General features: G+C 59.9%; 1 protein-coding gene across 1 annotated transcript in view; it reads right to left on the reverse strand.

Moving 5' to 3' along the window:
- Positions 1-13,640, reverse strand: part of ANKMY1 (ankyrin repeat and MYND domain containing 1) — a 56,324-nt gene that overhangs the window by 39,061 nt on the left and 3,623 nt on the right. The window contains exons 3-8 of the mRNA XM_052638186.1: positions 12,307-12,493; positions 9,371-9,514; positions 4,713-5,185; positions 3,125-3,341; positions 2,680-2,844; positions 948-1,369 (exon numbers count right to left, since the gene is read on the reverse strand). Coding sequence (XP_052494146.1) covers positions 948-1,369; positions 2,680-2,844; positions 3,125-3,341; positions 4,713-5,185; positions 9,371-9,514; positions 12,307-12,493 — 1,608 coding nt within the window. The remainder of the gene's footprint in view (positions 1-947; positions 1,370-2,679; positions 2,845-3,124; positions 3,342-4,712; positions 5,186-9,370; positions 9,515-12,306; positions 12,494-13,640) is intronic.

Genomic DNA, 13,640 nt, shown 5'->3' on the forward strand with positions numbered 1-13,640 from the left:
GGGCGGCAGGGAGAAGGTCCGGGTGGAGAGCGGGGTGTGTGGAGAGGCCCATCGCGGGGCAGGTGGGGGCCCGCCCTTCCCGCTGACCGCGGGCAGAGCAGAGGGAGAGAGGAGGCTGGGCCAGTATAGGGCGGCAGCGCTCAGACGACTTGCCCTCCGACCCCTCTGCGCTTGTACAACCCTTCCAGGCCCCAGAGGGCTTCGTTTACCTGGGTTCTAGCCATCCCTGTCTGCTGTCTTACAAATTAAGACTGAGAAATGTGTTCAAATATTTAGTAATACATTCAAAAAGTAACACTGCTGCTGCTGCTAAGTCACTTCAGTCGTCTCCGACTCTGTGCGACCCCATAGACGGCAGCCCACCAGGCTCCCCCGTCCCTGGGATTCTCCAGGCAAGAACACTGGAGTGGGTTGCCATTTCCTTCTCCAATGCATGAAAGTGAAAAGTGAAAGTGAAGTCGCGCAGTCGTATCTGACTCTTAGCGACCCCATGGACTGCAGCCTACCAAGCTCCTCTATCCATGGGATTTTCCAGGCAAGAGTACTGGAGTGGGGTGCCATTGCCTTCTCACTAACCATTGCATATTCACAGAGATAACCAGTTTTTATGAAAAACTTGGCCACCTCAGAGCCCTCACCACGAGGGGCCGCTGGCCCTGAAGACATTCTGTGTGTTCAGGACTTGGTGGAAAGGCAGCCCTGCTTCAGTGAGAGGCTCCCCGGGCGTGGTGCGCGCGCGCATCCACGGTGAGTGGCCGTGTGCGGGCGGGTGTGCACGAGAGCATGCGTGTGTCCCTGGGTGACTGAGGGTGAGCGCCCGCCTGTGTGTCTCCAGTGGGAGGGCAGAGAGGCCAGCCGCTGGGAGCCGCCCTCGGTGTGCAGAACCGCCCTCCCGCAGGAGCGAGGCTCGCGGCTCCCCCTGAGGCGCCCCTGGGCCCTCCACCTACTGGACCATGCCCAGCGCCATCCTCCTCATGACGCCCCGGTCAGTGGGTGCGGGGCCCGGGGTCTGCAGCAGGCTGTGCCCCCACGCGCCGCACTCCAGCAGCTCCTGCGGCAGGTCGATGTGGAAATGGCGCACGGCCCGGCTGGACTCGAAGTCCGAGTCGTGGCTGCAGGCCGAGCTCTGGCCAGGCGTCCCTGACGCCGCGCCCTGAGAGCGCCCCGAGTCGCTGGTGCTGCTCCTCCCCGACGTGGAGCCCCACTCCCGAGCCCCGCGGCAGCTCTCCTCGATGTTCGGCCGAGTGGAGGACTGCTTCGGCTCCGGGCCGCCCGGCGCCGGGACCGGCTCCTCCAGAACCACCGGCTCGGCGGGCGATTCCGGAATCGACAAGGAATGCTGGGTCGTGGTGACGGGCTTCGAAGCTTCCTTTGGAAAGGACCGAGAAAACGTCCTTAGGACAAAGTGGAGAGTGCTGACCCAGCAAGCCGCCTCCGTCTGCAGGGCCGGCCTGCGGCCCCAGGCACCTGGACCTGCCGCGCTAAGCAGGCCCCCGCGCGGGGACGGGGCTGGTGCCACGCAGGCTCCAGGAGCAGACCCCCGCATCGTAGGTGAGGCGACTGGAAAATCAATGCCAAATGTCTCCCCACGGGCCGCTATACTGATTACACACCAGAACGGGGAATTCTGGATACACGGGTTAACAAATGACAGTATTACAATGAATTCCACCTGTCCTGCCTTTTCCTAACGTGAGCCCTGGAAACGTCCGAATCCAGCGGGTGGCGGTGTCACGCTCTGCCCTCCACCTGCCGTCACAGCCTCTGTTCTCAGCAGTGGCCCAGGGACAGGAGGCAGCAGCGCCAGAAGTGCAGGTTCTCAGGCCCCACCGCGGACCGTCCCCAGGCAGAAAGGCTGGTGCCGGGCCCAGCCCTCGGCGACTAACTGCTTCTGTGAGGGCCCGGCAGTTCCACCCTGAGTACCCGCCCAGAACCACCGGAGCAGGCATCCTGCAAGGCTTAGGGGCGTCCAGCAGTGCCAGTCACCAGAGGCCACGGTGGGCCTCTGCGCAGTCCACGGCGGCCTCTGTCCTGAGGCCCCAGCGGCTGTGCATGGCCTCCTAAAGGACATGGCCTCCTAAAGGACATGGCCTCTGTGTCGTAGCAACAAGCTCAGGGCACCCAGTGACCAGGACGATTTCCTCCCATTTGCTGCCTGCCCACCTTAGTGTCAATTCATCCCATTTGACCCTGGTCTGCACAAGAAGGCTGGGGAGCTGGGGGACAGGAGCAGGGAAATGGCGGACTGGGGGACAGGTAGACAGGTGAGGGACGAGTGGACCAGCAGACAGTTGGACGAGGGAAAGTTGGATGGGTGAATGGGAGAGGGGGGCTAAGGAGGGGGGAGGGGTGGATGGCAGGGGATAGGGAGGGGGACGGGTGGATGAGTCTGGGGTGCTGGGGGACAGGTGGTGGGGGTGAGGGGGAGGGGAATGGAAGGTAGGGGATAGGGGAGCAGGGACCACTAGATGGGGAGTAGGGGGCTGAGGACAGGGGGTGGGGGGCCTGAGGATGGGGGGGTGGATGGAGGTGGGGGAATGACGACACAGAGATGGCACGGGAAGGGGGAGGGGGACAGCTGTGTGCGTGGACAGCTGGACAGGAGACTGGTACCCAGGGACAGGGGTGGGCTGGGCTGGTGCAGACCCTGAGCCAGGGCGCAGGGCCCCCCGGGCTGACCTGGGGCTCGGGCACCGTCCTCTCGGCGATGTTGGGCTTGAAGGACGTGGTCGGGTAGTGGAGGAGGAAGCACATGCTCAGCGGGGTGAGGCCCTCATCCGTGCACTTGTTCACGTCGGCCCCATTGTCCAGCAGGAGGTTGACGATGTCAATGTGACCGTGAACCTGCAGGGAGGGGGCCAGCCTGGCGAGGACAGCGGGCGCTCTCAGCAGAGGCCAGGACCCCAGCGAGGCCCCATGCCCCAGCCAGCTCAGGGGTGGCCCCCTGCTTGCAGCTGAGCCAAGCACAGGCACCCGCCCCCCTCCCCATCCGACCCTGCACGCCCATCCCACAGGCGGGCATCACAGGGGAAGGGGGAGGGCAGTCCGCGCCTACGAGGGGCCGTCGCCCAGGGCCCTCCAGGTGTGCGGTTCTGTGCATGGCCCTGCGGGTTGGGGCGCTCACAGCAGCGGCAGCGAGCACCGTGTAGCCCTTGGCATCGGCCACATCGGGGCTGGCGAGGTTGTCCCTCAGGATCCCGTAAATCCAGTTGTAATTCCCTTCCTGGGCCTTCAGGATCATCTCCTTGGAGAGCCGCTCCTTGGGCCCACGGCGCGCAAAGCCACTCCGCTGCCCCGCCAGGATCGCATCCATGTTCCAGCTGCTGTAAGCCCTCTTGTTCCTGGCAGTCAGGGAGCCTCGGTGTGGGGAGCCTGACTCTGGACGCCAAGCCCTGCCACCAAAGGGGCCCACCAAAGGGGCCCTCCCTCCCGTCCACACTTCCTCTTTCATGCCTCTGCCCCAGACCCCGCCTTCCCCTCAATCACAGTCTGCTCCTAGGGCACCCTAAGCCCTAGGCCTGCACAGCTGGCCGGCCGCTGGGGGACATGCTACCCACAGATGAAGATGCTATGGCTAAGTAAGCATTTTTCCTCAGCGGGAAGAGCTGTATCACTTTAAAAATTAAAAAAAATTTATAGGCTCAGCTGATCTTTGCATGATGGATAGATGGATGGGTGATAGATGAGTGGATGGATAGGTGAAAGGATGGGTGAATGGATGGATGGGTAGATAGGTGGATGGATGGATGTGCGGGTGGCTGGGTGGGTACATGAGTAAATGGGTGGATGGATATGATAGGTGGATAGATGGATAAGTAGGTGGATGGATGGATGAATAGGTGGATGGATATGATAAGTGGGTGGATGGGTGGATGAATAGGTGGCTGGATGGGTGGGTGGGTGAATGGATATGATAAGTGGATGGGTGGATGGATGGGTGGATGAATAGGTGGATGGATGGGTGAATGGATATAAGTGGGTGGATGGATGGATGGATGGGTGGATGAATAGGTGGATGCATGGGTGGGTGGGTGGGTGAATGGATATGATAAGTGGATGGATGGATGGGTGAATGGATATAAGTGGGTGGATGGATGGATGGATGGGTGGATGAATAGGTGGATGCATGGGTGGGTGGGTGGGTGAATGGATATGATAAGTGGATGGATGGGTGGATGCATAGGTGGATGGGTGGGTGGGTGGGTGGATGATGCACGCATAAGTAGCATCTGTGTTCACAAAACATGCATTCCAAAATAGTTAACAGATATTTGAGGACAAAGTGTAGGAAAGGGGTAAAAATATTCTTCTTCAAAACTTTAACTTAAAAAATAAGTCTTCCTCAAGTGGCTGCTGACTTCCCCAGGGCTGCCGGGGCAGGCGGCGGTGATCTTTGGAGACCAGCAGCGTGCTCCATCTTTCCCCTACCACCTGTGGAGAAACCAGAGGCCGAGCCAGCCGCCCAGCCTCCTCCTGCCCTGCTCTCCCCCAGCCCTCAGCACTTGGGCAGCGTGTTCCAGCTCCAGGCACAAGCTCCCCTGCCCTTCATCACTGGGCTGCATTGGTTAGTCAAACAAGACAAACCTGACAGCCAGCCAGGACAGCTGAGTTGCGGGGCTGGCTGCCAGAGGCCTTCAGGACCCCCACGCCTGAGTGTGCCCCCATCAGAGGACAAGAGCCCTGGGCTGAGGAGAGAGGACAGGCCGGGTTACCTGAACTTGTAAGCCTGCTTCTGGATTCTGACCATCAAAGGGGTCTCATTTCTGATAAACCAGGGCTCTCCGTCATCAACGAACGGAGGGATGTCGTTCAGAAAGATGCGGGCGTCCAGGTCTTTGCGGAAGGAGGAGGTCATGGGCAGGTGGCTGTTGTCGGTCGAGTAGATACAGATTTCCGGAGGCAGAGTGAGGTCGTCATTCAGGAGAAACCGCTTGTAGCTGTAGAAGAACGGGTCCTGCCCCTCCTTCAGGCCCCAGTCCATCTTCTCCTCGTCCGCGAGGGTGACTGTGGAGGGCGTGTGGGTCAGGTAGCCCGAGAACTCGGGGTAGCTGTGGATGGAGAGGCTGTCGGGGATCTCCACGCACAGCTTGAGGAGGTGGTCGCGGAACCACAGCCCCACGTCCTGGCTGCCGTCCCGGTAGGTCTCGACGCCTGGCCCGAATCGCTCGTCTGCCTTGTACAGCCCCTGCGGGACGGCACAACGGGGCAGAGCAGGCGGCTGGGCGGGGCCTGCGCTCTGCAGCCAGTGTCTTACATCAGAGGAAGAAAGCATCGTGCTAAGAAACATGTTCATTCAATCGACAGTTTGCTGAGGCTTTGGACACTCCAGGCCCAAAGCTCGGGCGTCGGGACAGACGCGTCGTGGGCAGGGGGGCTGCGGGCTCGGGGGCCTTTGGCGGGGAAGCCAGGGATGCTGCGTGCAGACTCATTGCAGGGTGCCCCCAGCTCCTCTAATATGGTGAGCCTTGCCCAGGCACCCACCAGGCTGGGGAGGAGCACGTGGGCAGAGGTGCCGGGCACCGAGTCAGACACCCCAGCAGGCGTGAGCCAAGGAGGAGCAGTCAGCCTAGCCTGCCTTGAGCCCAGCAGAGCGCAGCCAGTGCTGGGTGGCTCTGACACTCCTGCTGGCATCGGTACCTGGTGGTGGGTGTGAGGAGCAGGGAGAGCCAGGAGGGTCTCAGTGAGACACCAAGAGGCAGTGCCTCCCTCAGCGAGGGACCTGGGACAAAGATTCTGGCCGGGGACCACGGAGACCCAGCTTCCCGGGGAGGACAGGCTGCATCTTCCCTGAGACAGTGTCAAGGGATGATGACTGGAGGTCGCTGGGTGGGCAGAGGAACCGCCCAGCAAGAGCACAGAGGCCTGAAACCCTGAGGGCACATGCGTCAGTCCCTGGAGCTGTGCCCCCCGCCCCCTCGTCTGCGAGCCGAACGGCAGCTCCACTCTCGGGAGCGCCCCATTGTCCAACGTGCCCATGGATCACCTCTGGCTGCAAGCCTGGGGCTGGGCACCGTGGACGGAAGGCCCTGCCCACAAGAAGCTGGCAGGCCAGCCCAGACGGCAGCAGACGAAATGAGGGAGGGAAGCGTGTGAGGACCACTGCACAGGCTTGGGCTGCGGCCACGGGGGTTTCCAGGAGAAGCTGTGGATGGGCCAGTGATGGGGGAGAAACGCCATCAGACTCTGAAAGTGGCGGGGTGGGGGCAGAGCTCCCCCAGGAGCTGTGAGCCTGGAAGAAAGACTTGGGCAGGGAGGCAGGCATCCGGTCAGAAAAGCAGCTGCCCCAGGAGTCCGCTTCTAGGAATCTGTCACAGGAAGTAATCCCAGCTCATCAAAGCTGTGATATGTTCACAGCCTTATGCGAACAGGAGACGACGATCCCAGAACCTTGATGGTTCAGTAAAGGGGGGCTGTCCAGAGGCACTGGCTTTGAAAATTCTCTTCTTAATATGCGTTCACTTTTTGACCAAACGATCCCACTTCCAGGAATGCATCCCAAAGGTCGTGGGTGAAAACATGGGCTCCTCAGTGAGGAGGGCTGCCTGGAGATGCAGGCCTTTTGCAGCTGCTGGGAGGGGGCAGGGCTCTGGGACCAGGTGTAACTGCAGGTGGAGGGCAGGGAGGACAGGGTGCCCTCGGGGGGGAACGTATGTGCCCGTCGCCCGTCATTTGTAAATGCAGAGAGAGAACTACAAGATGATCACCAAGGACCAGGGAGGCTCGAGAAGGAAGAGAAGGGCCTCCTGTGGGGGGGACCATGTCTGATGGATTTGACTTGGGAAAAGCATCAGATTTTTGCATAATCACAAAATGAAATCAAAACAAGACTTTCAAAATAGAATGCCCAAAATAACAAAAGCTAAATAAAGCAAGTGACTGCAGCTCTGTACCTACATGGCGCAGGGAGTGGGGGAGGGGGTGCAGTGACCATACAGACAGGAATTATTTCACGTGACTGGACCCAGCCTCCCCGGAGGGGCCACCCTGGGGACAGAAGGACAGCAAAGGAACCTGAGGCTGTTTTTAATCATCAGAGTGGCGTTGATGAGGCGCTGCCTTTCTCTGAAACTCTTATACACATGTTCAGAGATAAAGCAAGTAGGAAACCTTGTTAGAAACCAAGATTGTTGAGATGAAGAGATAGGCAAACATCACCACAGCTGTTGAGTGCAAAGCCTGCACCCCTGCACTGCAGCTGGAGATACTAGTATGAACCGATGAAGTATTTTCTCACTTAAAAAACTGTACTTTCAGGGACTTCCCTGGTGGTCGTGGTTAAGATGCTGTCTTCCAATGCAGGGGGTTCAGGTTCAGGCCCTGGTTGGGGACCTAAGACCCCAGATGCTAAAAAGGTAAAAAAAAAAAGTGTGCTTTCAAACAAAGAAGGAAGCAGAGACGTGGGCACAGACAGCAATCTAGTGGTTGCCAGTGGGGAGAGGGATGGGAAGGGGGAGAGGGGGAGGGCACCACAAAGGGTTACCGTGGGGTTATACGGAATCACGAGGCCACAAGTGTGAGACGGTGGGAGGACGCTGTAAAGAGCCCTGGTAAAGCACTGCGGTGCTGGAGAAGACGCCGAAGAGCCCCCAGGACTGCACGGAGGTCAGACCAGTCAGTCCCACAGGAAATCAACCCCGAATGCTGATTGGAAGGACTGATGCTGAAGCTGAAGCTCCAATACTTTGGCCACCTGATGTGAAGAGTCAGCTCATTGGGAAAGCCCCTGATGCTGGGAAAGACTGCAGGTAGGCAAAGAAGGGGGCGACAGGAAATGAGATGGTTGGTGGCATCAGCAAGTCAGTGTGCATGAGTCTGAGCAAATTCCAGGAGATGGTGCAGGACAGGGAAGCCTGCTGTGCTGTAGTCCATTGGGTCGCAGAGCTGGACACAACTTAGCGACTGAACAACAGTGGGATTTTAAAATTTGTTTGATTTTAAAATGCTTTTTTTTACAAAAAGAAAAAATGTCATATAAATAATCCGAGAAAAAAAAAGTTTTGAAAGGTGTTTTCAAGATATTCTATTGAAAAGACCTAAAAATAAAAACCAACCAGTGCAGTAGTGATGAGCAGCCAAACTGTGGTTTCTAAATACCGCATCCCACTAAAGCAGCCAGGCTCCACCCAAGCGCAGGGCAGGAAGCATCTGAGTGAGGCTGGAGATCCTTGCAGAGCGGGAAGCAAGAACACATGAAGCTCTGAAGGCCGGAGCCAGGCTGCTGGCACCTGTGCCCACCTGTCAGTCCTGATATCACGTAACAAAAGAACCAGGCAGCTGCCTCCAGATGTGACTTCTGACAGAGGCAAAGGCTGGGTGGGAGGGAAGTGAGTCTTTCCAGTAGATGGCCTTGGAGCACCCAGATGTCCCCGCGTGGCCGAGGAGGGGGCCTTACTTCCCAGGACACACCAACGTTAACGCAAATACAGACGGGCACGTAACAGGCAAAGCCATAAACAGAACAAAACGCAGACGATGATCTCATGACCTGGCAAAATTATAGGCAAAAACGGAACAGCCGGGCACTGCGGCAGGAGGAGACCTGCTCCAGAGGGACCGTATGCATGTTCTGGGGCTGACGGGACGATTGTGACCCTTGACCGCGATCGTCATCACACAGCACCGTGCTTGTCAAAACCTTCAGAAGTGAAAGCCACTCAGTCGTGTCCGACTCTTTGCAACCCCAGGGACTATACAGTCCGTGGAATTCTCCAGCCAGAACACTGGAATGGGCAGTCTTCCCCTTCTCCAGGGGATCTCCCCAACCCAGGGATCGAACCCAGGTCTGCCACATTGCAGGTGGATTCTTTACCAGCTGAGCCACCAGGAAAGCCCGAGAATACTGGAGTGGGTAGCCTATCCCTTCTCCAGCGGATCTTCCCGACCCAGAGATCAAACCAGGGTCTCCTGAATTGCAGGCGGATTCTTTACCAACTGAGCTATAAGGGAAGCCCCCAAACTTTCAGTACCACTTGCTAAAGGGGGCGAGTGTTACTGTAATGAGTAAGGCGGGGGTGGGGGAGGAATCTGTATTTGGAAAGGCAGGAATGTTCTCCCAGAAAAAGGGAACTTCCAGAACAGCATGTATGCAAGGAGCCAGTCTGCGTGTAGAAAGGTGAATGTTTTCACTGAGCTTACTGCTTCACCTACAGGACACACAGCAGCCTGCTGGCGACCCCGGGCCCGGCCGGGGAACAGGACAGTGACCAGCTCTCATGTCCTCACTGTGCGTTCATCTTTTTTTCAGGCGCCTTGTGACTGGCACTATCACAATCGCTTAGACCAAGAAAGCCACTTCTTGTCAGGCACACGCAGGACCCAGGAGCACCTACAGTGCTGGCCGGCAGCCTGGACGCCCAGGCCGTCCCCTCACCTGGAAGAGCCTCTCCTTCAGGTACATGGTGCCGTAGCCCTCCCGGGCGCTGAGGTAAAACATGCCCGTGAAGCTGGAGCCGTCCGGCCACATGTAGGTGCCCAGGCCATGCCGGTGGTCCCGGTAGAACTGCCCGTGGTAAGACTGTGAACAGAGAGTAGGGTGACCGGTCTGAGGAGCCGCCCCTTACCACCCCAGAACCTTCCAGAACGCCCTCCCAGCTGAGCCTCTGGGCGTGGGCCACTTGGAGTGGGACTATGGAGCTGCTGGGCTCACGAGGGGCAGTCACCCACCTCACACGGAGCAGGCGCCAGGCACACTGGCCCCCCGATGGCCATGCCACCCCCGTCTTGGCTCGGGTGGGGAGGCTGCAGGTGTCTGCACTGCCTGGGCTGGGGCATGGCCTGTCTCCACGCATAAGCCCTGGCCCCGGCTCTGCCTGCAGCCCCCCGGCTGGCCCAGGGAGTGGGGGCCGCCAGCCCGGGGATCACCGCCCTGGCCCTGACTTAAGACCCCTGGCTTCTGAGCCCACGCACATGGGCTGCTCTGTGCTCTGGTCCCGAGCCCCAGGGGAGTCTGATGGAGGTGCCCCAGGAGGGAGAAAGGACACAATGTCCATCCCAAGCCCTTCTCAGTCTCCAGGCCTTACTCTCATGCGTCAGACGGCCACCTTCCAGCCAGAAGCAGGCGGGCCGGGCCCTCATGTGGCCGGCGGCCATGCTCACAGACCCCTGCCCACCACCCCCCACCAGCAGGCCGGCAACAGCTGCCTGCCCAGTGCCCCATTGTCCTCTGGCAAAGGGTAGGTGGTACCCTGGCCCCAGCCTCCTCGGCACGAATGGCCAAGCAGAGGGCTCCCTCCTCCAGCCCAGCCCTGACTTGCATTTGGACACAGGACCCCGCCTGAGTCACACCAGTGTCCACATGGCCTCTTCTCTCTTGCAGGAGGCTAGGACCCCAACACCATCCCCCTCTGCCAAATGGCAGAAGGTCAACCTTGGCCGCCCCCAGTGACCTGATGGAGTCATGGGAACCCCTGGATCCAGCCAAGCCTGGGGCCCTGGGAGCCGGTGACGGGCTTTCCAATCATTTCACTCCTAGAGAATGGCTGGGGCAGGGACATGGAGAGCAGAGAGACGCCAGGCAGGAGATGGCCCATCATCTGCCCACATTCATTTCATTGGGATCAGCTGGGTGGCGTACAGAGTTTACCCAGCTGAAAGAAGTCCTGAGTTGCAGAGCATCTGTGTAGAACTCTAGAGAGAATCTAACCCCTGCTCTTCGGTTCGCCCATAGAAGATGGGGTTTTTGTCCACCCAGGAGGATCCTCCCGATCCGTGCTCCACACAGACCGGGAGCCTCATCTGACCAGCCCGATGGATGCGCTGGGGCCTGCTCTTCAAAGACGCTGCCCTCCACCCCCGCGCCCTCTCGCCTTCCGGCTCCCTCTGGTTCCCGAGCCGCTATGGCAGCAGGAGCGTCTGGTCTGCTCGGAGGACCCAGAGGTCCCCCCAGGCAGTACTGAAGCGGATGCTCCGCCCACCACCGTCGCCCTGCGCGGGGACGACTGGGGCTGCAGGACCGGTCAGCGGGCCCCCACCCCCCACAACCAGGAGCTCAGGGTGTCTGACCGCTGGACCCGTGTTGGGGCAAAGAGAAGCCGACGGAGGACTAAAGAAGCAGATGCTGAACAAAATCAGTGCTGCGTCATCGACGGCAAGGAGCCTCGCGTGCTTGGCAGAAGCTCAGGTCCCTCCCGGCCTCTGCCCCTGCTCTGGGGGTGCAGTCCAGGTGGGACTGGGCTGGGAGCCGCGAAGCTCCGCCTGCGCCTGCAGCTGCTCCTGCCGCCTCGCTCTGCCCCCACCACTACCCAGGCTCCAGCCCAAGACCCCTGAGCGTTTCCTCCCCTCTCCTCCCTGAACCGGGAAAACCAAGTGCAGGTCAGGGACGGGGAGAGGTACCCAGCCTGGGGCACCAAAACCAAGCAAACGGGGCCCCTCGCAGCCCCTGGGAGGTTGCGCCGCCCAGTGCCCGTCTCCCAGCAGGGCTTCGGTGACAGGGGTCCTGCCCTCTGGCTCCCCAGGGCTCCCCCACATGCTTTTATAACCCCCCAAATGCAGCCCTGCATTGCCTCCGGACGGTTTTTATGACTTGCGAGCAAACACCAGGGCAAGCAGCGCGGACCCCGCCAGCAGTGCAGGTGCGGAGGGCGGGGAGGGGCCCGCAAGCCGTGGGAAGCCTTGAGAACCCAGCTGCCCGCCTGGGGAGCCGCAGTGAGCCCGCAGGGCGCGCACACCCCCAGCTTGGCCTCACACACGGCTGCTTCTCCCCCCAGGGCCACCAGGTGGCGCCAAGAGCCCCTGCCACGGGCCCTCAGCGTCCCCGCAGCCCCAGACTCCGCCCACCGCGGGCGCGCAGAAGCGCGCGTTCACTGCGTCTTTAAGAAGATCCATCTTTTCTGGGGGAGGCGCAGTGAGCCCGCAGGGCGCGCACACGCCAGCTTCGCCTCACACACGGCTGCTTCTCCCCCCAGGGCCACCAGGTGGCGCCAAGAGCCCCTGCCACGGGCCCCTCAGCGTCCCCGCAGCCCCAGACTCCGCCCACCGCGGGCGCGCAGAAGCGCGCGATCACCGTGTCTTTAAGAAGATCCATTTCTTCTGCTCGAGCTTAAATACAAGGCAGCGTCACCAGTGCAAATATACAACTCACTGCAGCAGTTGACAATTAAAAAGAAACAATTTGCCTAGAATAAGAATTTATCTTCTTAAGTCACCGTTTCCCGAGCTGCAGCCTGGGGACACCAGGTGAATCTCGGACGTGATCTCAGGAGTCTCTCTGGGTGCTGCTCACACAGGGACGTTTGCCTAGCCTCCTTCTGGATCCACAAGCTCACAGCACACGCCTCTCGAGAGAGGCCGGCCGGGGCTGGCCGTTACCTCGCCCGTGGGCCAGGAGAACTCTCCGTATCCCAGCTTCATGTCCAGCCCGAACTCCCCTTGGTAGACGCAGCCGTCCTGCCACTCCTGCGTGCCCCGGACCAGCTGGATATAGGCCCCCTTCAGGTCCTGCTCCCTGAGCGGGCCCTCGGCCTCCTCTTCCTCCTCTGGGGCCTCCGGGAGGAGCCTAGGGAAAGGAAGGGGGCGGGGAGGGGAGCCCGTTGCCGACCGAAGGTCTTCAGGGCCACCAAGTTCCGAGAACCGCACACCATCGTGCTTCAACCGACAACCCCCAAAGCCAGCCAGGTAGCTGTCCCTGCTCTCCAGGGAGGGGAACGGAGGCACCGGAGGCACGGAGCGTGCTCAGGGTCACGCAGGAAGCGGGAAGGGCAGTAAGTGTGCAGCTGTCTGACAAGGCTGAGGGCTGCTGTGCCCTCTGCCGCCCCCGGCAGCCCCACTGCCTGCAATCTGATGGCTGCCCCACTCCAGCTGTGCCCGGGGGGAAGGGGGCTCCTCTGGGGGCCTCTCTACTTGGCTTGATATTCCATCTGGACGAGGACAGCGAGCTTCAGGCCTCAGAGGATCGAAGAGTAGCTTGAGAAACAGCAAGCCGACCAGCAAGATGGACAGACAGACGGGAGGACGCTGGCAGGGGTGGGCGCACAGCAAGGGGCAGAGCATGCCAGAGCAGGTTGCTTGCTTGTTGCTCTTACTGTCTCAAAGTGCACGTCCTGACTTAAAGCGGGCCAGTGCCTAGCCTATCACACACACCCCCACCTGTCTCCCAACTCTAAAGGGCTCTCTGGGGTGCTGCAGCAGGGTGTCTCAGGGCTGGCTGGGTGGGGTACACACACACGGGAGCCCTCAGGCTCTGAGCCCCTCCACCAGCTGGCCCTCAGATGCCAGCCGTGAGCCACAGACACTTTAACAAAGCACCTGCCCGACGGTGAAGGGCTGCAGCTGCTGTGAGCATGGAGAGAGACCTTCATGCAACAAGGATAAAGTCTGGGGGCTCAAAACTGGTTTGTTTTCCTTTTTCTTACCTGTAGCTGTGGGTTGAATTGTGTTCCTTCCCACGCACCCCACACCCCAAATTCATATGTCAGAGTTCTAACTCCCAGGGCCTGGCTGTGTGACTGTGTTTGGAGTCAGACTCTTCACAGACGCTGTCTCCAAATAATTTATGTAAATAATCTAGTTAGAAGTCATGAGAATGGGCTCTAGCCCAGTGTGACTGAGGTCCTTATACCAATAAAAGGGGAAGTCTGGACGCAGGGAAATGCACGGAGAGAAGATGAAGACTCAGAGAAAGGACAGCCGTCTACAAGCCAAGG

Source organism: Budorcas taxicolor, chromosome 3 (genome assembly GCF_023091745.1).
Source record: "Budorcas taxicolor isolate Tak-1 chromosome 3, Takin1.1, whole genome shotgun sequence".
NCBI lineage: Eukaryota > Metazoa > Chordata > Mammalia > Artiodactyla > Bovidae > Budorcas > Budorcas taxicolor.